The sequence below is a fragment of the Plutella xylostella genome, chromosome 11, assembly GCF_932276165.1.
Source record: "Plutella xylostella chromosome 11, ilPluXylo3.1, whole genome shotgun sequence".
Taxonomy (NCBI): domain Eukaryota; kingdom Metazoa; phylum Arthropoda; class Insecta; order Lepidoptera; family Plutellidae; genus Plutella; species Plutella xylostella.
In genome coordinates this window covers 1237272-1263695 of record NC_063991.1, presented here as the reverse complement: position 1 = coordinate 1263695, position 26424 = coordinate 1237272, and the positions used below count along the sequence as shown (strand labels likewise).

General features: G+C 39.1%; 3 protein-coding genes across 6 annotated transcripts; 1 reads left to right on the top strand and 2 right to left on the bottom strand.

Annotated features, from left to right (window-relative positions):
- Positions 1-708: 708 nt before the first annotated feature.
- LOC105388989 (box C/D snoRNA protein 1) lies at positions 709-5294 on the bottom strand. Its single transcript, XM_048624240.1, has 6 exons — positions 5135-5294; positions 3377-3653; positions 2953-3137; positions 2254-2387; positions 1479-1631; positions 709-1049 (listed from the first exon to the last, which is right to left on the bottom strand). The coding sequence occupies exons 1-6, from the start codon at positions 5188-5190 to the stop codon at positions 733-735; spliced, it is 1122 nt and encodes a 373-aa protein (XP_048480197.1). The 5' UTR covers positions 5191-5294; the 3' UTR covers positions 709-732.
- A 2962-nt stretch (positions 5295-8256) lies between these two features.
- On the bottom strand, positions 8257-24471 carry LOC105389623 (zinc finger protein 62 homolog). 4 transcript variants are annotated; one of them, XM_048624092.1, is made up of 14 exons: positions 24278-24471; positions 23490-23612; positions 22363-23124; positions 21067-21207; positions 20107-20262; positions 17218-17426; positions 16603-16719; positions 15914-16005; positions 15044-15090; positions 14256-14332; positions 13058-13169; positions 11879-11983; positions 10434-10496; positions 8927-9788 (listed from the first exon to the last, which is right to left on the bottom strand). In XM_048624092.1, the coding sequence occupies exons 1-14, from the start codon at positions 24380-24382 to the stop codon at positions 9606-9608; spliced, it is 2292 nt and encodes a 763-aa protein (XP_048480049.1). In that variant the 5' UTR covers positions 24383-24471; the 3' UTR covers positions 8927-9605. The 4 variants fall into 4 exon arrangements, with proteins under 4 accessions (XP_048480051.1, XP_048480049.1, XP_048480048.1 ...); XM_048624091.1 differs by lacking the exon at positions 15044-15090 and having other exon boundaries at positions 14256-14379; XM_048624093.1 differs by lacking the exon at positions 15044-15090 and having other exon boundaries at positions 10434-10493; positions 14256-14379.
- A 125-nt stretch (positions 24472-24596) lies between these two features.
- LOC125489187 lies at positions 24597-26408 on the top strand. The gene has a single exon (XM_048624134.1). It carries the CDS (start codon positions 24773-24775, stop codon positions 25727-25729), a length of 957 nt encoding a protein of 318 aa, XP_048480091.1. The 5' UTR covers positions 24597-24772; the 3' UTR covers positions 25730-26408.
- The last annotated feature ends 16 nt before the right edge of the window (positions 26409-26424 follow it).

Sequence of the window (26424 nt, the reverse complement as noted above, 5' to 3'; positions counted from 1 at the left end):
AATGAGAGTTTGAAGTTTTTATTCTTGCAGGTTTTACATCTGTAATGCGTGTCACCAGTGCTGACGACTTCGATAGGAAAGTCACTGGAATTTGTGTGCATTTTATTAGTTTCTAACGTTACCGGTAAGGGTGCTGATCAAGATGTCATACAAATTGCGACTTGAGTTGACAGCACATATTATGTGATAGGCCTTCTGTTGGCGTTTTTGTAGTAGCATGTTTCACACTTGAGGTCTGAGCATGAACTAGGTAAATAATGGGTGCTCTTTATATCAAATTTTAGATTTAAATCTTTGATAAACAATACTAAGAACTAGATGGAGTATCAACGCAAAAAAACTAGTTCGGGTAGAAGATTTGTATGGTTGTCATTAGGTTGAACATAAAATGGATTTTACAGTGAACAAAATGCGGATAGTACCTTATATAGTTTACTAGCTGTTCCGGCGAGCTTCGCTTCGCCTTAAAAAGTTTTCCCGTGGGTATTCTGGGATAAAAAGTATCCTATGTTCTTTCCCAGAGTCTAGACCATCTGTATACCAAATTTCATTCTAATCCGTTCAGTAGTTTTGCCGTGAAAGCGTAACAGACAGACACAGTTACTTTCGCATTTATAATATTAGTTAGGATGTTTGTATTGTTTATCAAAAGTACAACTTAATAAGGGTACAAAAGGCGAACTTTTCAGAAAAATTAAAGAACGGATATAAATTGCTAAATAACATCTACATTTATTTCTTAACTTCATCATCAGACAAATCTAGACTTTCCTCGGAAGAATAACCTGTAGTAAACAGAAGATTCTTGGGTCTCTTCTTCTTTTCTGCTTCTATCTCCTTCTGGATTTCTTCATTCTTCTCTTTCGCTATCTTCTGTGTAAATAAAGGTCTTTTACGATTTCTGTGTCTGTGGTTTGTCCGTCGCCCATTTTCTGTAGATTTATCTTCTGTTTGGTCGTTTGTTGATGTTTGTTCTTCGTTGGCATCTATTTCTTTTTGCTGTAAATCCTTGCTTTCTTCTGTCTCCTGCTGGTAGGCGAATTCGTCTTCTGCAAGTGATTAAATGCAATGTTGTATTTAATTATTTATTCCAAAATTAAAAGGTTAAAATTAGTTTCACCATAACAAAGCTACATTATTGTTGAATGCTACAGGCTATTTATCTCGGATTTCCGACGAAGAACCCTTAATAGTATTAATATTAGCGCATATTATTTTAAAATAGATAAGAATGCAGAAATTGATGTAAAAAACACTAAAAACGGCCGTTTCTGGAAGAAACGACATTAGCTTCTACAATATTCTATATTCTAGGTACTAGGTGTTGAAAAGCATGTTCTAAAAATTGGCATTACCATGAAAAGGGCGTGCAACGTCGCTGTTTTGGGAAAAACGCTGTCAAACCGATGGTAAGTATATTTTTGTTTCAATAGGCGGCGCTAGTTGAGCTTACACTTCATCTTAAGAAATAAACGTACCTGGAGTGATGATATCAAAGTTGTAGGCGTGGTCCTTCAGAGCGACCACTATAATCGGGAACTCCACCACACACTTGCCGCTGAGGTTCTCAGCTAGCGTGTCTGAAGTGTCCAGCTCGAAGTACTTCTTGGAGGAACCTTTCACTTTTTCAGCTGGAATTAAGAAGGGTGGGGTTTAGAGTTAGTATATTGCTGATGAAACGCATTCTTATTCTGGTTATTGCAGGTTAGTTAAAAGGAAAAGTTATTGACTAAGGTCGAAAGAAAAAAAAGGTTTATTTTGAGAAGAGACCACCGCACCGAATGGCGTAGTGGTTAGTGATCCTGACTACTGAGCCGAAGGTCCCGAGTTCGATTCCCGGCTGAGGCAGATATATTTGTTTAAAACACAGATATTTGTTCTCGGTTCTTGGATGTGCCCGTAAAATGGTAATAGGCCCGCCTACTATTACATTGGGACTAACATAACACTGGCGAAAAGTGGGTGCAGCAATGCACCTCTGCCTACCCCGCAAGGGAGTACATTAGTACAAGGTGTGAGTGTTTTAAGAAGCGCCTCCTACCAATCTAGCACGATTTTCGGTTGGCAGACAGATAAATGATTATTTTCATCGATTCATAAATTTTAGGTACAGCATCGGTTCAAAGAGTGATGTATAAAGTTATTGCTCAGGCGTTAATTTAGTCAGGAGGTCAAATCAGTTAAATGTCCTTTGTAAACTGTACATACAAGGCTCTGTTTGTGCTATTAACCTATTTAAGTTATACAACATACCTCTAAGCAATATCTTAACTCCACTAAAGCCGACGGCGCGGTAGAAATTCAAAGTTTTGCTCCCTTCAAATGGTTCAGCATCAGCTGACAAGTACTTGACTAGAAGATCTGAGAGCAGCGTGTTTTCTGGACACCTGAAAGGAGATGAAAATAAATAGTTAATTTTTAAACGCAAATATGAGACGTTAGTTATAATCCCATGGGGAAACACGTCTGACATTATTACATTCAAATAAGGGTAGTTTTTGTTTGTATCAGATGTTTTTCCCCATGGTATAGTATTATAGTTGGTCATTGAGAAATTGGCCACTATACATTGAAGGTTACGAATGTACTTAGGCTATAGGATCATAATAACTGCGCGATTGTTCAAGTTCAAATAACCTTCAGCAAGTTAACATTACCTATACGAAAAGCGGTTAGGGGTTACATCTAGATGTACAATCAGGACTTAATTCTAAGAGCATTCTCTACCAGTCAACCTGCAGGAGGTTCAGGAGCAGAAAGTAGGGAAGTGGCAAAAAATAATAGTATTTACAAACAACAGAGACTACCCACTGCCTTAAGGTTGCCTGTAAGAGCTTTTAGTGATAAGGCCTTGGGAATAGTTCATTGTTTCTAGTTTATAAGTATTCTTTGTATGTTTTAATATTTGTGGTGACCAATAAACATATAAGTATTCTATTCTCTTCTACCCACCTCTCATCCACAAACTTGACGGCGTCAGGCTCCGCATTAGGGAACAGCCACTCCACGCGCCAGTGGATGACGTTGCTCTTGTACATGTAGCGAGTGGTGTTGACGGCGTGCCGAGTGAAGTTCTGAGCTAGAAACTGAAGCGCCACGCCTCGCTTGCGGGCCGCCATCTTGAGCTTGTATAGGTGCTGTGAAATTGGATAAAAATGTCTTAAGAAGTGAAAAACTTTGGATCTGATTGATAATTTTCTGAGTAGTATAGGGGTGGTTGGATGGGGAAGGCCAAGAACAGAATGTTGTAAGGCTGTCTATACAGGCTTATATTGGTAAGGGTGATGATGACTGATTCATTTTAAGAGCTGTGCCAGCTAACGGACCTTAATTTTGGCATGATTTCTAATGCATGTATCAGATATTCAATACTCACAATTGGCAAATCCTTGTCAATCCTAGTAAACCTCTTCTTCTCGTCCCGTTTGACGCCATAGACAAACCGGGCACACTCCTCTAACAGTCTGTAGTCGCTCAGGAGGTCAGTGTCCGAAAAATCCTTCTTTCTCACAAACTTTGTGCGGTCTCTTATCCCGTCACATTCTAGTTCCTTTTTGTGTATGACCACACACTTCAGGGAGCATGTCTTGACTTCGCAACGTGGGCATGTGTATTTAGCTTCAGTCGCACCGCACACTTCACATTCGCCGAGTCTGAAAATCACATAATATTGTATGCGGTAGTGAGCCTGCTTCTGAACTTGGGGCCGCGGGTTCGAACCTTCCTACACGCCCACACATTCCTGTGATGGGAGGAGCGCTTGTATTTATCTCATATTGTGTATTAACACTAGAGTGGGCGCGTGGGCTACAGGTGTAGACCAGGGTATCATTTTGTTGTAAATATCTGGAACGCACGGCACTAGCGCTCTGTCCCCCCGTGTATTCCTTCCTCACGAACCCCCGCGTCCCCCAGCAGCGTGCCCACTGTCACGGCTCACGGGAAGCTGAGGAGCACATCGGCTAAAGTTGCTGGGCTACGTATGTAGCCCGCGCGACCGTTCTAGGTAAGTGATTTTTTCTGATTTTCTGTTTTATTTCTTGGATTTTATATTTTTTTATGCACATTTACGTTTATATGAAATGTAGTATCATATTACTTGATTGTTTTTTTTAGTTTGTTACTTCTATTTCGGGCTAATAACACTAAAAAATAATTTGAATCATTTTAGGTAAAAATGGCGGTGAACGAAGGTCAAATTCGGAAATGGCTTATGGAAGACGAGGAAAATAGTGATAACTTGACGGAAAGCGAAGAAGAAGGTCCTATGGTACCTTTACTTCTTTCCGATAATTCTCATTTATCGGAGAGTGAACAATAAGTAGAAGATTTGGACGAAGATGATGTGATGTGAAATCACCATCATCATCATCAGTTTTGATCAGCTACAAGTCCCGGAATGGTATGAAATGGAGTAAATTTCCACCATCTGCTACTATATTGTATCCTATATTGTAAGAAACTATGATCAGTTTATAAGTTTTGTGTCCTAAACTAAAAAAATATATCTGATTTGTGCGATGGTCTCAAATAATATCGATTTATAAGTATGTTTTTATTTGTCGATTTATAAGTATGTTTTTATTAGACGACCGAATGGCGTAGTGGTTAGTGCCCTGACTACTGAGCCGATGGTCCCGGGTTCGATTCCCGGCTGGGGCAGATATTTGTTTAAACACAGATATTTGTTCTCAGGTCTTGGATGTGCCCGTAAAATGGCAATAGGCCCGCCCCCTATTACATTGGGACTAACATAACACTCTGGCGAAAAGTGGGTGCAGCAATGCACCTCTGCCTACCCCGCAAGGGAGTACATTAGTACAAGGCGTGAGTGCGTGTGTGTTTTTATTTGTTAAAAACTTTGTTAAAATTAGAAAATATTCAAACGTTTTTTATTTTAAATTTTAAAAATAAATATGATAGTTGAAATGTAGCAAAGTGTTTTACTTTTCAATCAAATATCTGTGCTTATGAGGCATTACAAATGGGCTACATATGTAGCCCGCGCGACCATCCCAGGAGTTAAATGAGCGCGCCTACTCTAGTGTTAATATTTGTCTTGTGTTGTGCCTCTGTTTAATTTTGGGGGTGTTATATTTGGGTTCTAATATTTGTTTGGTTATGTTTTGATTACCTTGAAAACGTTTGTTTTTCTCCATCGCTGTCACTATCAGATGAGGAGCTAGACATGATAAATCACAAATTGCTCGACCTCAGCCCAATAATTTTAAGTTAGACAAAATAAATGATTAAAATAATATGTTTAATCACCAAAACATGTGTGTTATTGTTTTGTTACACTTACATTACATGTGTTTTTGACATAATTTTTGACATTTACTCAATCTTACGTATTTTTGCTCTGTGGACTGACCATACCTGACTGTACGAACTTTCGACTGAAGCTAGGCTTAGAATATAAAGCAGCGACGGCGGCGGCGGGGGGCGCTTCTATCGGTTTTAGTAGGTACTTCAAACTTCAAACTAGTCGCAGCCCTTTTTTTCGTCGGAAACCAAAATCTAGCTCATTTGAATACCTTCTTCTGAGTAATAGTTTGACAGAAACAATCTGTGGTTGTGTAGTTTACTTACTCTATGGTTGTGTATTTTTTTTCAATGGTCGCCGGTCGCCGATTGCGATTGCGATTGCCGCATTTCGTTTTGTTTATTGATTAACCGGTAAAATAAAAGAATTTAGTGTAAAATTCTAGCACAAAGGCAGCGTAGCTTCAAAAGGATACCTTTGTGCCCGCTCCAGAATGGAAAAGAAGACTTTAAAAAGAGTTAATGACCGCGAGGAGGGAGAATTACTGTCGGGAGACGAAAAATACTCTCGCGCTTACGATTCGATATCGTCTGCAGAAGACGAACAGTCGATGGAGTCTCGGCCGAGAAAACGGCGTAGAAAAAGCAAAAAAGACCCCCGAGTGGACGCATTGCTTAACCAAGTCGGCCATATTTCATTGTATCTGTCTCAACTTCCTCTCATGATGCAGTCGCAGCTTCAGCCGCCCCTCGGCACCGTCCAGCCACTTCCGGTGCAACAGGAAGTCCAGTTGCTACCAGTGCCACAAACTGCTATGCCATTGCAGACGGTTCCATTGGTCCAACAGCCAGTGCCGGTGGTCCAACAGTCAGTGCCGGTGGTCCAACAACCTGCGCCAGTGGTCCAACAGCCAGTGCCGGTGGTCCAACCACAAACTGTCCAACAAGAGGTGGCTCAGCAAGTAACCATCAAACCAAAAGTTGAGACACAGAACTCGATGAGCTTTATACACAACACTAACACTATCGCTACTGAAAACACTCCACCTGTGATTCCAATAACAAAACTCCCACCAGCAGAAGAAGAGAGGCTCCAAGAATTGATGCAGCTACAGAAATTCGACCAGCAATCGTGGAAATTGATTAAATACAAGAAATATCTGCAGGAATACTACGCTTGTCCGGGGTTTGCTGGTCTTAAAATAAATGAACCGTTACAAAATCTGTCTCAAGACAAGGATTATTTAGCACAAACTGAAGAGTTTCTGGCTGGGCTGTCTAATGCTGTTTTAGAACAGCGGCAGCTGTTGCGGTCAGGTCTGCAAGAGTTAGTAGATTGGGCTGCAAGTGAACCGCAGAACTTGAATGCGTATTCTTTGTTTGAGATGGCATCTAAAATATTTGGCCCACGCTCAGCGAGCCACAGGAATTCTGAAGATCTAATGCAAATAATTTGTGGTAGACGGTCTGAATGCATTGAAGTCCGCAGACAGAGGCTATTGAAGGAAATTCCTGATAAAAATCTTAGAGTTACATTAACCAGTATACCTCCAAGCGCAGAGCATGTATTTAACGAGGAAAGGTTGAATGCAGCAATAGATTACATTGGGGGTGAACAAGAGTTTTTTAACATTATTAATAATAAGGTTGTGGTTGAAAATAAACAAAAATACACGCCATGTCAAATTCAACCAAACTATCCAGTGAAAAAGTTTAATAACGCTCACCCTACAAATCCAGGAAACAAGTTTTGTAATGCACCTAATAAACAACCATTTCAAAAGAAAAAACCGTTTCATAATAATGGAAATAAAAAGTTTTACCAAAAGAACAAGAACCACCATTGGCAAAATAAAAATGGCCAAGGTTTCCAAGGACCCAATTATCAGGGAGGTTATCAATAGATTTCAATCTAAAAAGACTTTCCTAGGATGATCAACAAAGAAACAATATTATACTGAATGCCCTCAAACATTTTGATTCTTATACAGGATCTTAAAATGTATAGTCTTTAAAGAAGTGTGGTCTTATGTGGATAAGTCCAATATTATACTGCTACACTTTATGATTTTTTGCCCACATCGGCATAATAATTTGTCATCTAAAATTATAATATTATGGATGGATGTCTATTGTCTACTAGAATGTTGGTAGTAAGAGCCTACTACTTAGTAAAGTAAGTTTGTACCTACTTTAATAAACTGTATGCAGAATACTGATATATTATTTACCTACACATGCACATGAATAGTCTTGCTTGTCTCCCAGAGAGATAGGCAAAGACCACGGTCCTAAATATGTCCCGATCAAGGTATGATGATGACGAAGGACAATATTGGCCATTCAATGGCCATTCAAGGGTATGCAGTATGCACTTAATAAGATTTGTAAATAAAGGGTATGTATCAACTGTTGGAGTGAAAAAAAAGTATTTACTAGACCAGCACTTGGTGTGAGTTTTGGTACATCGTTCGGAGGAGTCGCCACCTAGTGGTAAGTACGTAGCACTAACATCCGCGCGATACAAGCTTCGCGTTTGATTTCAGTGCGCAAATTGAACGCTGTAAAAACTCACATTCCAGCAACACGCATGCAGAGCGATCTACTTACCAACGCGATCCGTTGAAGTTTGTAACTAAGGGAACGACGCCGTTAGACATTCAAATTTTTAAAACATAGTTAAAAAAATTTAAAATATAGCACAAAGAGGTTTGGGGTAAATAACAAAACGTAAACATTACTGTTTAAAATACTTTTATAATCAATATTTATACATACCGTCATTTAAACATTCATTTCATTAAATTTTTGATACAATTATATTTCTTTATCTGCGCGCCGTATACCATCATTATGATCATAAACATAAAGTAAGTACCTACAGTTACACCCATAGTACAGTCAGCTTTATAATTAGTTCAAATAATAAACAACAGCGGGCCCAAGACATCTTCATTCATACAAATAAATACACTTCTATTTCCATAAAATCACATCTTGTCAAGTTTGTTTTTAATTACAAACAACAGCGGGCCCAACACAACACCTTGCGGAACGCCATACATTATTGTTTATTGCGCCTTGACAACTTTCTTCCCCTTGACCTTGTATCCGAGATGCAGCAGTCTATTATGAGTGTAGAGGGCAGCTGATTGCTTGAAGGTGTCTCCACAGACGGTGCAAGCGAAAGGACGCGTCCCGCTGTGAATGTTCTGGTGCTCTCGAAGGCTCTTTGGTGACTGGAATAGACAATAAATAAGGGATAAAATTCGTCTGTTTTATGAATGGATTTTGGTAATAGAAAAGTAGAGCGCGCGCCCAGGGAGATTTATTGTAGTGATTCGTAAATGATCGAAAGCATCTACTAACGCGCGTTACCGCATTTGCAATGTCTTACTGTATCGGTCGACATCCGGGAAATAATGGAGAGCGTTATAAAAAGTCGCCACGGGCTAGGGCTAGAATAATATTAATGTACTCTGCTCTGTGGCTAGAGCTCTAATAAGCTGAAGAAAAACATTATGTAATTGATCAAAGAAGAACCATTATTTAATGCAAGTAATTCAGACAGTTTCCTTGTATGTAAGTATTTAGTATCTTGCCTACCTATTATTTAAATTCAGGTTCTAGGTTATAGCGATAGTAAATGAAAGACATATCATATTTTAATTACTTCATTTATTCTAGATACTCTACTTCTTTACATTTTACGCACCTCACAATTCCTACATATACAGTTAGGAAAGTTACGTAATTATAAACAAATAAGGATTTTAAAACTCATTTACGAACAATCAAACTATGTAGGTATAACAATAATAGGTATGAACTCGATAAATAGCCACGAGCGGTAAGTTTTAAGTCTAATACACTAACAATTTACATTTAAACTACGTTAATATTTAGCTAAACAGTAGCTGTCCCGATATTTCGTGGCAGAATCTACACACATAAAAAAACGATCTTACAATTTCATCTTGCCGATTTAAAAATGATTAGGTATAAACAGTGACGGGCTAAATACAACGCCCTGGGGTATTCCATGAATTCTTTCTTCAGTTACAGATAACATCCCCAAATTCCATTGTCACTTTTAACATTAACTATAAACAACACCGAACCCAAGACAACACCTTGCGGAACACCATGCCTAATCTAGCGGTTCCTGCGCCATTATAAGACTAGAGGCAGGCGGATCATTCGTATTTACAGAAATTGATCCAAATAGACACCGCTTGTACATAAAGGTTCTGGTGGAGACACCAAAATTCATTCTATCGAGTTTAACATTAATTATAAACAACACCGGACCCAACAAAGCTCCTTGGGGAACACCATGTCTAATCTAACGGTTCCTGTGCCATCATAAGACTGGAAGTAGGTGGAGGGTCGTAAGTCATCACTCTCTGGCCCTCTTTTCCGAGATTGCGAATGCATATCTTGTCTTCTTTCTTCAGTTTTAGGTGTTTCAGTTTGTAATGTGTGTAGAGGGCGCCGTGGTTCTTGAATGAGGTTGCGCAGACCTGCGAATGGAATGCCATAACTTTGTTAATGTTGCAACGTATATCCGAACTAATATTATAAATGCGAAAGTAACTGTGTCTGTCTGTTACTCTTTCACGCCAAAACTACCGAACGGATTTGAATGAAATTTGGTATACATATGGTCTAGACCCTGAGAAAGAACATATGCTACTTTTTATCCCGGAATTCCCACGGGAAAACTTTAAGGCGAAGCTAAGCTCGCGGGAACAGCTAGTCAAATATATATGTGTCAGTAGTTTTTAAAAGGTTTGACGTGGGAAACCGAGATAAAAAGAAAACTATTATAGCACTCTGGGTTACTGTAGACTTAATATGAGGTTTATGAAATCTGTCCTATAGTTTCGGAGCCTACTATACAGTAAAACCATTGCTTTTTAGAATGTTAGTGTTGGTGCCTAGTAAATTAAAGTTAAAATCAAAAATTCTAAAATTTTAGGCCCAGCACACATGGTGAAACGAAACTGCAATTACTAGTTAATTTAGGTATTAGCGACGTGTATTGTCTCTCAAAGGTATCTATGGCATAAACTCAAATGAAACTCAAAATTAACTAGTAGTTGCAGTTGAGTTTCACCATGTGTGATGGGACTAAAGGTAGCTAGCATGCGATATATTTTAATTACCTTGCATTGGTAGGGTCTTGTATTGTTGTGAATGTTCATATGTTGACGAAGGGCTGCCGCCTGCTGTAAAATAGTGGAATGGTTATGATAAGTCAGTACATAAAAACATCCAATATACAGGGTATTTCAAAATAGTTCCAAAGTTAAAACGCCACACAACATTGACTTGTATACAATGGGGGACCATTTTTGCAACACCTCTATTTTTAGATGAGCCAAGAGTAGATTTTATAGGAAATTCGTATAAAACGTTCGTTATCCAAGATATGGAGAAATAAATAATAATATTTTAGCATGTACAAGCGAAGTGCGACCTTAACTCGGTTTTCAGTAAAATATTAATAACTATATAAAGGTGCCGAATAAAAAAACAGATTACTTATACAATATTTGCTTGAAAAAAAAACTATAGATAGGATATATATTTTTTGTTTATGAGCTCTACTTTACAGAACGAGACCCAGAACACTGCAGTTCGCTTGTACATCCAAGTTTAGACCAAAAAGATAGCAAACTAGATTTAGGCCCTGTTTTACAATGTCTGGTTAGTGGCTACCTGTGAGATAAAATACATGCTGTCACTGTCAAAAAAATAATAACAGAGAGTGACAGCATGTAATTTATCTCACAGGTAGCCACTATCCAGACATTGTGTAACAGGGCCTTAAAGCTAAACAAGTATCATACTTATCTTTTCTGTTTTTAAGGTATAGGCACACTTTACACTGACTTCACTTTAAAACGGTGATTCTGATTTAAATATGACCGGAATTTTATTAAAAAGCACACGTGAATCCGTTGTTTTAAGAGTCATATTCGCTTGTACATTGCTAAATTAAATAACTATATATTTTTTTATTGCTTGTCGCCAATAACTCCATGGACTAAAGTATAAAAAAACATGTTGAACTGACTTATTCCCATTTCCTTTCAATCATCAATTATACGTCATCTCCATATAAAATTCTTGACAGATGTGTCAAAAGTCAAGCACTAATACCTGGTTATGCTCTAACTGACTATGGAGAAATTGGCACTAAGCCTCTCAACACGGTGACAAATCCTAGTCCAGCTCTAGTGTAAATTTTCTTACACTTCATAAATGTACCAATCCAAACTCAATCCTAACCCCTCAACCCTCTGACCCCGCAACCCATAGCACAGGGTATCCTAGTTTGGGAGCCAGGAACCAAAATGTCAACCTACTTATGGCAAATAAACGTTTTTTTCATTTTCAACAATAAGATACAAATTACATCATCATCATCATGCATCATCAGCCTATAGCAGTCCACTGCTGGACGTAGGCCTCTCCCAAAGCACGCCACTGGATGCGATCTTTAGTTTTCCGCATCCAATCATAACCCATTTCGCAAGTCGTCACCCCATCTAGCCGGAGGGCGTCCCACACTCCGTTTGCTTGGTCAAGTACAAATTACACTTACCGTAAAACTCTTCCCACATATAGTGCAAACTTTATTCTTCTCGTACTTTCCCCCCTCGTGAACGAACTTCATGTGCTTGCGCAGGCCGCCCGCGCTGCTGTACATCTAGAATAGAATATAGAATAAGGATAAGTAATAAGAAGTAAATGTTTTTATTACAATAACGATTGATTTATTCATGTTTGGGAGGTTGTGGGTATTTACTACAAAAGTATTATATTAATGGACATTCAATCGCAATTTTTACAGAAATACGACATAAATTGCTATGCTTTACAATGATGCCATAAGCAGAAAGGGGATGAGAGATAGATCGTCATTCAGAAGAGCTTAACATTGCTTCGACATTGAAATGGTGATGGTTAAGTGACTTTATAGTCTTTAAACTATGGAAAAACTACTTTTATTTCACGAATTTCAATAAGTCGTAGAACAGAAATTTTATGAAAAAGACTGTTACCAACACAACCTTATATTAAATAGATAATTTTGTCGTCTGGCAACCTCACTAGTCTCTACCGAAGTGTGTGCATATTGTTATTCTGTAATAAATAATTCATTAAAGTGCAGTAAAATTTATAATCAACGTTTTCTTAATCTATAATCAAGTGTACATACACTGTACAGTCCCACTTTGCTAAAAATACATTTTTACCCTTTTTGCAACATCCTGTATATTAATGATGGCAACTTACCTTGCTACAGTACTTGCAGACGTGGTCGGTGCGGCCCGTGTGCACGTAGTCGATGTGGTCCTTCATCTGTCGCATACATACAACAACACCCTGTAGCTGTGTACAGGGTGCTCTCACTCACCTTGCTACAGTACTTGCAGACGTGGTCGGTGCGGCCCGTGTGCACGTAGTCGATGTGGTCCTTCATCTGTCGCACACATACAACAACACCCTGTAGCTGTGTACAGGGTGCTCTCACTCACCTTGCTACAGTACTTGCAGACGTGGTCGGTGCGGCCCGTGTGCACGTAGTCGATGTGGTCCTTCATCTGTCGCACACATACAACAACACCCTGTAGCTGTGTACAGGGTGCTCTCACTCACCTTGCTACAGTACTTGCAGACGTGGTCGGTGCGGCCCGTGTGCACGTAGTCGATGTGGTCCTTCATCTGTCGCACACATACAACAACACCCTGTAGCTGTGTACAGGGTGCTCTCACTCACCTTGCTACAGTACTTGCAGACGTGGTCGGTGCGGCCCGTGTGCACGTAGTCGATGTGGTCCTTCATCTGGCGCTCGAACATGAAGCCCTTGCCGCACGAGTAGCAGATGTGTCTGTGGGATGAATAAGTAGGTAAATATTATAAATATGAATATATTTTTTTAGAAATGGCAGGTTTTCAAATGGTTTCAAGAGTTATCTGAACAATACACACACACACACACACACACACACACACACACACACACACACACACACACACTCACTCACTCACGCCTTGTACTAATGTACTCCCTTGCGGGGTAGGCAGAGGTGCATTGCTGCACCCACTTTTCGCCAGAGATCTGAACAATAATTCTGGTCCTGTCGCATCTCAATGTTTCTATTGTTGGTGTTATGAAAAGATTATGAAAGCCAAACTCAGAGGGCTGACTCAAGGCGTAATGCTATATAAAAAGTTATCAGTCAAACAAAGTTTCTACGATTTATTTTTTCTTTCGTAAATGATGATGGGCACCAATATATGAAAGCTGGGACCAGCACCAATAGAAATGAGTGATACGTCGTTGAATAGGTATTTTTTTTGCAGAATATGAATAACGGAAGCGCTAGTCTTGATTTACTGTCCAATTAGAAAAATCGTACCTTGAAAGTTTTTATATTTTATTTCTGTAATTTTAATGTTTTTGTTAGTTTTTCACATTCATTTTAAATTTTTATAACAAAATGATCATATTTCATATAATATTATATTTCTTTATTATCTCAGTAAATAAAACCAGTTGAAAGTAATTTCTCCAATTTCAATAATACGTGTTTACGTGTATTACGCCCTAACTGTCATCAGGAGAGAGAGTGCAATGCCATAGAAAAATACTTCCTTCCGACGAATATATTTCAAAATGGACAACTGATACGGATTTGTCACCATAATACTTTTTTAATCACTTGAAAAGAGCTATCCAACTATGTATGTCTCATCTTTATTGGACATAGGTCCCAAAACGCCCATTGTCATTTTCAAAAATTGTAGATCATAATAAAGGTATGTTACTAAGAATGACCCCCTGAGTGATTAGGGTGACCCCTTTCGGCTGACTGTACCCTATTAACAACACCTATATAAAACACTTAAACTTGACTGGTAAATAAGTTCCCAAACATTGTATTTGTCAACGGCGATACGGCTCGCTACTCACTTGAAATTCGCCGGATCAGCGTGCTTCCTCGAATACTTGAGATGCATGTTGAGACACGTCGCGTTCACGAACTGCATGTCGCACTGCTCGCAGCGGACCTTCTCGCCTGTTGCGCGCTTGTGGACTAGAATAGAATATTTAAAAGTTATATTTGACTCCCTATCAGCAACAAGAAAATGAGACACAGACAAAAAGAAAAAATACAGAAAGTCGTAAGTTGTACAATACAAAACAAAGAATAACACAAAAGGTATCCAGAGCGTCAAACGGCACCGGCTCAGCATGTGATGTAGACCCACAGCGCTGGTTCTACTAATGTTATAAGAACGAAAGTTAGCGACTGTAACTGCTTGTCGCACTGCTCGCAGCGGACCTTCTCGCCTGTTGCGCGCTTGTGGACTGCAAATAATATTAAAAACAGTAAAATACTCGTTAAGTAATTGCAAATAATAATAATAATAATGAAAAAAAAAACTGTAAAGTCTCGTTAATTCGGAATTCTGGACGCCCATAGGCCACCAGAAAGCGGCGAATAACCGCAAATTTGAAAAGAGCGATAGAGTCGCCACCTAGCGGTAAGTAGCTGAACTAGCTCCGCGTTACATAAATTCGAGGCGACTGCTCAATCGCAAAAAACTACTAAACAGATTTTGATGAAACTTGGTATATAACAAGCTGTCACCCCGGGTTATAACATAGGCTACTATTCATCCCGGTATTCCTACAGACAACAGCCAGTAACGAGTGTACACGCGGGATGCGAGACACGTCGCGTTCACGAACTGCATGTCGCACTGCTCGCAGCGGACCTTCTCGCCCGTCGCGCGCTTGTGGACTAGAATAGAATATTTGAAAGTTATTCTAAAAGACAAAATATATATTTGACTCCCTATCAACAAGAAAATGAGACACTGACAAAAAGAAAAAATACAGAAAGTCGTAAGTTGTACAATACAAAACAAAGAATAACAAAAAAGATTGCTATCCAGAGCGTCAAACGGCACCGGCTCAGCATGTGCTGTAGACAATAAGGCCACAGCGCTGGTTCTACTAATGTTATAAGGACGAAAGTTAGCGAGTGTAACTGCTTGTCGCACTGCTCGCAGCGAACCTTCTCGCCTGTTGCGCGCTTGTGGACTGAAAATAATACATAGTAATGCATCGAAATATCCTTTCATCCAAAGGTTGCCTGGAAGAAATCTATATATGATAAGACCGCCATTTGTACATATGTATTAGATTAAGTTTTTTGTAATGGTGTACAAATAAAGAATATCTATTTTTAATGAAAAAAATACTGAAAAATACTCGTTAATTTGGACTCCTAATGTGTGTCCCATAGGCCACCAGAAAGCGGCGAATAGCGGCAAATTTTAATAGCGCGGAGAGTCGCCACCTAGCGGTAAGTAGCTGAACTAGCTCCTCGTCATACAAATTATTGAGTCGACTGCTCAATCAATAAAGAAAAACCTATACTAGTAAAGTTATCCTACTAATGTTTGTGAGAATGTAAATATGTTTGTTACGCTTTCACTGGAAAGTTACTAGAAAGCAAGCTGTCACATAGGCTACTTTTTATACCGGTAGTCTCACGGGCAACAATTTATTTATTTATTAGCCGTGAAGTATTTAAGCCTTAAGGACGTTTTAAAGCTCACCATTCCTATAGTGCATGGCGAATGTGATAGAGTTCTTGTATGTCTTGTGACACACGTGGCACTCCACCGGGTCGTTCGGGATGTTGTGGCGCCTGTGGATAAGATAAGACACGATATGATAAAAATATATTGGGTGTCCAGCTAGCCTATCTAAACATAGCCGCGGGAAGTGAGTGAGCGCTACGCAAATATTGGACCTTGCGTCTCATGATAGGGGTATTGCACCACACTACTAATGAACGGATTTGGTCGAAATCTGGCATGTAACAAGCTTACATCCTATATTACAGGATAGTTTACATTTTATCCCGGAATTCCCACGGGAAAATCCTTTTTCAGCCATATTTCTTTCACGATTTTTAAGAAGTCACCTATTACTTATCCCATTTCTGAATCCAATAACTCACTTGACGTGGTCCTTCCACGACCAGCGTCTATCGAAGGTCTTGCCGCACACCTCGCACGTGAACTCCTCGACTCGCGTCGTGTATGTGTGTATGTAATAATCTTTGTTACTCTTTTACGCAGAAACTACTGGACCGATTTTGGTGAAATTTGGAATGTAGCAAGCTGACACCCTATATTAGAAGATAGGCTACTTTTTATCCCGGAATTCCCACGGAAAATACCTTTTTTTTCCGTAATTTTTTGAAATTTAACTTATCTTACTTCTGAATCTAATAACTTACTTGACGTGGTCCTTCCACGACCAGCGTCTGTCGAAGGTCTTGCCGCACACCTCGCACGTGTACTCCTCTACAGGCGCGTGCTCCTTCTCCTTGTGCACCTTGCGACGGTGCTTCGAGCTGGAATTGTAGAGTCATGTGTGAGAGAGATAGTGGTAGGAAATGTATAAATGTTTATATAAAATGTATAAAGTTCAAGCTGGACTTGTATATCGTTTGAGAGACAAATAGTGATGATAAACGATGCTATTTTTTTGGATTGTAGTTATGTTTGATAAATTTTGTATTTTAATTAATAAATGGATTATAAGTTAAATTAAACGGTAAAATGAAGTAGAAACAGAATGGTAGGCCTACGCCTACTGTTAAGGCCTTTTTAACAAAAAAAATCGAATTAATTGCTTTTTGCAGTATAGCAATGATAAAAAATCTATTTATCATTTTCAAATTCTTTTCAGTAATTTTAGCAGATCATTTATATAATTTCATTTTACAGGACCTGCGTATAAAAAAGCTTCCTTCACATAATTATAGCTACCTACATACTAGTATTACATAGTGCAAAAAACTACATTTACACCAGCTTTTTGTATTAACACAATAAAAAAGAGTACTCACTTGAAAACCTTCTGACAAACATTGCACCGAAACTCCGTGGTCTCCACCTTATTGTGAGCCCTCATGTGTTCTTTAACCCTCTTCGGCTCATACAACTTCTCGTCGCACAACAGACAAACGTACGACACTCTGTGCCGGCCATAGTGGAAGCTGTACATGTGCTCGGGGATGTAGGCGCGGCACACGGGGCAGACCAGCTCGAGCTCCCGCTGGAAGTGGCATTGTGCTGAGTGGGATAGCTTTTGCTAAACATGATGAATACATAAATGTTGGTCATGTATATTTTAACGTGATATTGCGGACGTAGGCCTCTCCCATAGCACAGCCACTGGATGCGATATACAATGTGTTGTTTTTCGAACCCGACAAACTTTAAGGGTGTATTCTACGAGTGATTTCATCGAGAAAACATATGCGGAGTCAAATCTCAATATTCTAGAAATGGCGGCCATTTTAAAGTTTTAGATACTTAGTTTTCATAAAAAATCATATCTCGAGATTTAAACGCCTTACGGACATGAAATAAAATGATTTTAACCGCAAAAAGTCATCCCTATCCAATAGCTTCCCCCAACACTTGTAAAACTTACTTATGGATGCAATAAAAGTTTGAGTATTGAGTATTGAGTATTCATGAATTAACAGCCACTTTCGCAAGTCGTCACCCGCAGACATAAATGACACTAGATACCACAAATGCACTGATTTCTATGATAACCACGCGTGTCTATGAAATTTGTATCTATATGAATCTCAGATCAACTACAAATAGATTCGCAATCGCCGTGTGCACTATTCTCTTTCTCACTCAAACCATAGATGTTGCCGACAAAAAAATAAAACCTAAATAATGGGGAAATTTAACTTATCATAATAACAAAAACAAAACTTGAGTATGTCGTCGGTTGATAGGAAAAAGACACTAAAGGCTAATTTTTCAATAGCCAGACAAAAGTTTTGCCTGGAAATAATTTTGATGCTGTTGCGTCTCAATGTTTCTCAATGTTTGTATTACCCAGATAACATTTATCTGAATATTGAAAAATCAGCCTTAGTGAGTTTTTCCTGTCAACCGACGATATAAGAAAAAAAACTTTACTCATACTTATTTGATTTCAATATAATTATTTAATATACACAAACTGAGTGGATTGTATAATTCATTGTCTTCGTCCAATCGAAACAATCCTCTTCAAAATGTGCCGAACACAATTTTTGTATGTTTCCTTGGTTCCCAATTTGTGCGACCGGTAATGTCTATCCATTTTCTTGATATTTTTTTTTCTGTCGGAAACCTATGAAAGAGATAAATGGATGAGCATGAGCATTATAATCGTGGGCCAAATATGTGATGGGGTTTTTTTTAAAGGAAACACGTATTTCGTATCAATACAATAAACTTTATATTATACAGAAGAAATCACACATGGAAGAAAAAAAAGAAACGAACGTTTCCTCACAATGAGAGGCACCTCATTTGAAAGAGGAGAATGACTTCTACAAAATACAATCTTCACAAAAACCGAATTCGTGCGCCCCATTTGTAAACCCAACCCGAGTCCGTTACAATTTCTAGTATTTTCTTTGCATACTATAATATTTGTGGGTAAAATAAATTTTCAATAACTTGCAACCCCATGTGATTTGTTATGATATGGTACCTCGTAATTTTTACTTAAAACTGATACTAAAAGACCTTACAGTATTAAAATTAGTATCGTTTTATATTAAAATCGAGCCAATAGATAGTACTATGATGAATGTAAGCTTGTTAAACTTGATAGTATCTACTTACATGTGAAAATATATCTCATCCATCATTCCATCGTGTTTTCGTTCAATATGCTCTGTACAACCGAACAAAATCCACCCACCCATGTCACACACTCGTTAAGTGATGATAATAGTCTAATAAACTTAATAAACACCCACAAATCACTAGCAAATCAAAAATAAATAGCATTTAGAAAATTTTGTTGTAACTGTCAGCCTTTGTTTGGCACAGATTTTTCATTTGTTTCATTGTTTGGCAAAGAGACCTGACGTAAACAGGCGCCACAGCAAAAAGGACAAAAAATATTTACATCTTAACGTTTCTTTCTTACGCTTAATGTAGCTAAGCGTCTCTTTTTCGCAATGTCAGAACTGTCACGATTATACCCCTGTGATATGAATTATTATTATTGACACTGACAATGACGGCTGGGGGGAACTAAGCGTCAATTCACACGTACCACAACCACACCACGTCGCAGCGACAAAATGTGGTCAAGCTGTGGTTACGTGTGAATTGTGTGACAGCGGCTTTTTGCAGTTGCGTTGTGGCAGCGACAAAATGTCGATGTGGTTGCGTTGTCGCTGTCATTGCGATGTGGTAACCACGTCGTCGTGTGCAGTCAATATGGAAAACAGGTTGCCGCGGTGCCGCCGCCGCGTGGCGGCGTTGCCGTTGCGATGTGGTTGCGTTGTGGTTGCGATGTGGTTGCGATGTGGTCGTATTACACAGGTGGTCGATAACAACGGCAAAATGTGGCACGTGTGAATTGGATTATTCATTGTCAATACAAAATATACGCCCGACCACACCGCGTGGTTGTGGTGTGGTTGTGGCTGTGGTGTGGTTGTGGTACGTCTGAATTGACCCTAAATGTACTTTTTGACACGCGCAGTACGTATACACTCGTGGCATCTAGTGTCATGTACAGGGTGTTGTATAAAATATACTAAACAGATAGGGGGTGACTCAGGGGATCATTCTAAACAACTTTTCTTCTGTGAGTTTTGAAAATTAAAAGTTGTTCAGAATGAACCCCATGAGTCACCCACCCCCTTATGTCTTATTTTTGCGACATCCTGAGCACCCCACGTATCTACTAAATTACAACTCACAACAAAATGCTTAGCCTTGTTATGGTCTTCAAGCTGCTGCTCCGAGTAGTATCCTATAATGCAGGTTTCACACTTCCACTGCGAGTTCACGAACTGTGGTTCTAGACGCATCTCGTCTCGGCGCTCGTTCATTTCGTCGTCTGTCATCACTAGTACCTGGGAATATATGTACAGGGTGTTAGAAAGAGGGGCGAGTTTTTACTGTCATTTACAAAATATGAAATTCTAGAGTCAAGTGTGACGGTTATGCGGGTTATGGTCTATAAACATATTGCTAGAGTGAAATGTATTGTGATTGCTCTTGATCAAGTTGTTACTGGTGTGAAATGTGATGTGATACTTTTGATCAAGTTGTTACTATTACTAGTGTGAAGTATGGTGTGATGTATTTGTTCAATGAAGTTGCCACAAGTGTGATCTAATGAAGATGGCCATTGGACAGGATTGTTTTTTAAAAAAAAAAGAATTGCTGGAATGTCGCTACTAGTGTGAAATGTGTTTTGTTATTTTTAATCAACAACCTTATTACAAGTGTGAAGTGTGATGTGATGGTTTTGATCAATTCACTTGTTACCAGTTTACTAGTGTGAAATGAGATGTTTTATTTACTTCGTAGACATTACAGTTACGGTGGTCTTCAGGCAGGCTAGTCCTCAGCATGTTGAAAAACCGCTGGTAGGTCAAGTCAAGTAGTGTGAAGTGTGATGTGTTGGTTTTGATCAATTCAGATATTACTAGTGTGAAATGTGATATTATAATAGATAGCTGAAAACCAGCGCTAAGGCCAACCATAGCATCAAACTGAGCTATGACCTGTTTCAGCACCGGGAAACAATACTCACACTAATATTTAATGACTTTTTAAACTTGTTTTTTTAATTTACTTTACTCATGTTTGTGTTGTTTCTGTGTGTGTTTGAAACAAATATTATTTCTATTTCTTTCTTAACTACTCCATACCCGAACATGATTCCGGTGGTCCTCAGGCAGGCTAGTCCGCAGCATGTTTGAGAACCGCTGGTAGGTGGCGTCGACGCTGGGCGTGGGGTCGTCGTCCTGCGCCGGCGGCGGCGGCGGCTTCTTGCGCAAGCGAGACAATAGCTGATGAAAGAGAGAGATAGAAAGTTCATAACTACAGTATCGAAGATTGGCACAGCATTGCTCAAACATCGGTCGGCGAGACATTAGCTGAGGTGCGATCACAGGATTCGATACTATTTTCGAAACTACATTACATGGAAAAAACAAATGTCACTTTTGGAACTAACAAAGCCTTACATTTTGACAGTGACAGTTGACGATACGCAACGTAAACGGAGGTTTCGAATCTTATAATCGCTGCACTGGTGACAGTACAGAGAGTTAACAACTACAGTATCGAACATTGGCATTCGATAATCGTCATGGGACTTTTAGGACAGAGCCCCATGTTTTTAATTTTATAAAAATAAAGCTGTTCCCACGAGCATTTCGCTTCGCCTTAAAAAGTTTTCCCGTGGGAATTTCGGTATAAATAATAATAACAATAAAATAGCCTATGTTCTTTCTCAGGGTCTAGACCATATGTATACCAAATTTCATTCAAATCTGTTCAGTAGTTTTGGCGTGAAAGAGTAACAGACAAACAGACAGACAGACACAGTTACTTTCGCATTTATAATATTCTTCTTCTTATAGTGCCTCTCCATCATTGAAGGTTGGCAGTCAGCTCTTTGCAGCGCTCTCTATTCCTGGCTGTTTTAAATAATTCTTCCACGGTTTTTACACCGGTCCACTCTTTGATGTTGCACAGCCACGTCAATTTTCTCCTTCCAGGCCTTCTCTTTCCTTCCACTTTGCCCATTATTATGGTATGTAGCAGCTGGTATCGTTTATTACGCAAAACGTGTCCTAAGTAGGCTACTTTGCGCTGCTTAATGGTACGCACGAGTTCCACTTGCTTATGCATTCGTTTCAGAACTTCGACATTGGTGACTTTATCGGTCCAACTGATTCGAAGCATGCGTCGGTAACACCACATCTCGAAAGCTTCAAGTTTTTTCTTGAAGTTTTCCTTTATGGTCCATGACTCGCACCCATAAAGGACGATGGGCCACACGTAGCACTTCAGAATCTTGGTACGGAGTTTTATAGAAAGTTGTCGACAACACAGAACTTTTTTCAGATTCATGAATGACGCTCGGGCAATTTCGATACGCACTCGTATTTCAGTATCACTCCCCCACTTATAATATTAGTTAAGATTTAAAAACTCACCTTTTTCTTAAGAAGCTCGGATTTCGCTTTCACTGCAACATTAGTTTTCACCTTTCTCTTGACCACCTTCATCTTTGGTTTGACTTCTTTCTTTTCCTCCTCCTTAGTCTCTTCTTCTTTAACTTCAACTTTGTTCTCACTAGCAACACTAACTAGCGGTGGCACATCACCTTTTTTCACAAGAACAAGATTTTTAAACTCGCTACTATTTCCTATTCTCACTTGCACCGGTTTAGTGCTACTCGAAGCTAACAACTGTAGTTGCTTCGCCACATGCGGTGGTATCTGAATCTTTTTCAACGTCTTACTCGTACCCGGTAGCTTTTGAACCGGTATCAGTTTCTTTGTCACGACTGGAGATGCAACGACTTTGTTTACTACTAGAGGCTGTTTCGTGGTTGTTTCTTTGTTGAGTATCTGCAATGGTTTGATATTGACTTCTGTGAACGCTGGTGAAGGCACATCGGATAGTGGGTCTTCTATAGGAGCCGGTGTAAACGGTTGCTCTATATCCATAGTATCCATACAATCTTCATCATCAGGGAGCATTTCTACTTTAACAGAGTCTATTTGTTTGATTTCCTCATTCGTTGTTGTTACTGTAGGGTTTATCTCTTTGCTCTTGGAGTCTGAAGGCTCCAGGTCAGTCGGTTCAGATGGTTTGTCATAGCTGATTGTGAAGTCTTCATGTTTTGGTGCGGTTTTGGTTAGTTTGGAGAAGGATTCTGTCTGGAGTGGCAGCTCCACTCCAAAGCCGAATGTCTGGAATAAAATTATGAGTTAAATGAAATCAGATGGAAAACAACCCTATGGAGTAGTAGTTAGGGATGGTGACTGCTATGTTGAAGGTCCTAGGTTTGATTCCTGGCCAGGGCAGATATTTTGTTATTATGTTGTATAATATGTTTGGGTTGTGTGATATCTGAAACCCACCTGCCAAGAGTGGATATTATGGCAATATCCCCGAGAAGGCCTATGATGTAGGATGCTGCTCATAAACAGTGAAACACTACACACTACCTGTTTAAAATCATCACAAACAGAATGAGCTTAGTTTATCCAATTAATTAATGACAATAACACTATCCAAGTTTTCCTAATTCCAACAAGTACTACAATTTACTTACATCCACATTTGGGTTGAAGAAGTGCGCGACCAGTATGTCCCGTGCAGCGAGGACGTTCCTCTGGAACTGGTGGCATCTCCGCAGCATGCACCGACACTCCCAGCACAGCTGCACCTCGGGGAGCTGACGACAAGAGGTCTTGTAAGTTTGCTGTATTTGTGGTAATCTTGGGTGTATGGAATGTTCATGCAATCCAATCTGATAATATCTTTTACCTTTATTGTTCAAAAAAGCTTTCAAGTTATTATTATTTTTAGTACTTCCATCTGTTTTAAGTCAGTCTGTATGTACTTGTGCTTAATGTATCTTTAAGAGACTTCTGTGCTCCTTTGAGAAAAGATAGCTTAAAGGCCTTGTGCATTATTACTTGGAGTGGTCTCTTACAGACAACCATTACTGGTTAGGGCAGCAATCCAATAAAAAATGTTCTTCCCTTTCATAAAAACGACAAAATTAAAGGTGAATGCGGGAAAATACGTAAACTTCCAGCTTGTATGAAGAATACGTGCAAGAGTGAACTCTAAAAGCAAAGTTGCAAAGACACTAGCGCCACCACAAATCGCTAGCTTATGTTTGTAAACAAAGGTTATTTACTATAGGTGGGTACCGGTTTTATAACTTGGTTAAAACATACTTAATTCAAGGTTTTATACATAAATAATGTTGTTAAGTATTTAGTAGAGGTCTAGTGTACGCGATAGTTGCGATTGTCTTCAGTTTATAGCAAACTTAATAGGGTTTTTGCATCCGAAAGTCAAAGTTATAGTTATGGGTTCACGATTACATACGTTTATTTCAACTCCTGGGACCAAAGTGTAGTAAATAGTATGTAAATTCTGCAGTTTATATAGCTGCCTGTCCTTGCTAAGGCAAGCGGTGCACAAATTGTCCATTTTATTCAATATTTTGAACACCAAACCGATAAAAGTTAATCAGCAGCCATTGTTTTTGTAGAACGGCGCCATTTTGAAATTTATAACTTTTTCATTCGGAATGTCTATGGAATTCAAACGTAATCACAGATTAACCTAGAATAGCGTCATAAAGTGGCCGTAAAGATGTGAGAAACCGGCATAAAAAAATTACAAAATGTAGTCTATGAAGTTAAACTTTTTTTTTTCATTTTAAAATGGCCGACGAATATTTGTTGTTGCTCTTCTGAAACGAGTACCTAAGTTTTCGCTGAAAAGCATCTTACTATGCCAATCAATTCATGATAATCACCTATTGTGTGTGCTTCAAACACATTAAACCTGTGCTGTGTCCCTGACATAGGCTTAAACATGGATACTATGGAAATGCAGCAAAGAATGGACACTCCACCACCAGTCATCACAACCTCTTATCCTATTCAACAGCAAGTGCACATAACCGTGGGACAAAATATGAACACTGTCAACGTTAATGTCGTCTCCATTGGTCAGCCAATGACCAAGGTAGAGAACTGTGTAGTGGACAATTCCGACCACCAACAAAACCATCAAACTCACCATACAAACGACTGCAGCGAGTCAAAATCCCACCACCACCACCATTCATCGTCAAAAAAGGACAAAAAACGCGAAGCCATCGACGCACAAGCTCGCGAAGTCATTTATAAGGTAATTAAGTTCTTTGAGAGCGAGAAAAGGAATAGAGGCTATGCATATCCAGTCGAGAATGTCATGAAACGGGCCTCCGCCGCCACCGGGCTGTCTGAAAGCACGATAAAACGAATCAAAAGAGACGGACTGAAGGCTGAAGCGAATAACACCAAAATGAGTGGCCCTAAAAAGAAACGAGTGAGGCGAACCAAGGTACAACTGGACTATTACCAACTGTGCGCTCTAAGAGGCATAGTCAACGGATACACGAACAGAAAAGAAGTGCCGACTCTTAGTAAAATATTGAACACAGCCAGGATTGAGCTGAACTACAAAGGGGGCAAGGAGTCTCTGAGGCTAATCTTACTAAATAAGCTAGGTATAAAGTTCAAAAAGTGCGAGAAAAAGAATAAAATCAAGGAGGAACAGCAACAGATGGTGAATAATGTACAAACGATGCACCAGCAAGCGCCGCCGCCGCCCACGATACACACGAATATGCAGATGCACCACGCACCTCCGACTCTACACAACACCATGATGCATCATCAGCTACCGGACCTGAAACACCACCAGCTATCTGAGATGAAAGCACAGACACAAGAACACGAGCATTGTGTGTATAGCAGTGTCCTCCCAACGTTAATTGGATTATAAACATACTCTACCGAGTCTTTTGATTGCACCAAATATTGTTATGAATGAAATATGGAAGTTTTGGGCCATTTTGAAAGAAAGATGCAGTATTTCTGATGATGGCTGGTCTATTGAAATGAAAATTAGCTGCCATTGGCAGATTATTTGAACACACCAGTGGTTTTTGTATAGCTGATCATCCAACCAACCCTTTCAAAGGATGTTTTCAACGAAAATTCCTATGTCATTAAAGAGTCTTGGGTGGCCTAGACATAGTCCTGTGTTAATGGTGATAGAACTATGGAATATGAATGCTGACATATTGATCCAGTGTCTTCTACCACATAAGTCAGTGATTTTGCTGATGCTTTGTACCTATAGTGTAGTTTGATAGCAATAACCACTTTAAATGGAGTGACTTGTACAATAATAACAATGTTTATTATAACTAATGATGCCTTGACATCATCAGTATTGTAGTCCAAATGGCTTGATAATTATTTGGGCTATAATGTTGATGCTTAATATAATTATGATTTGATTACATATTTTGTTTTGGTGCACTTTAGAGAAATGAGAAATGTAGCTACATATTTTGAAACTGTACCTATTATTATTTCATATTAGTATGGTTCTAAGAAAGGAATTTGTGTTTGTTCATACAATAATTTAGGTACACTATGGAAAAATCCTTATTCATTTGTCATACCAGGTGA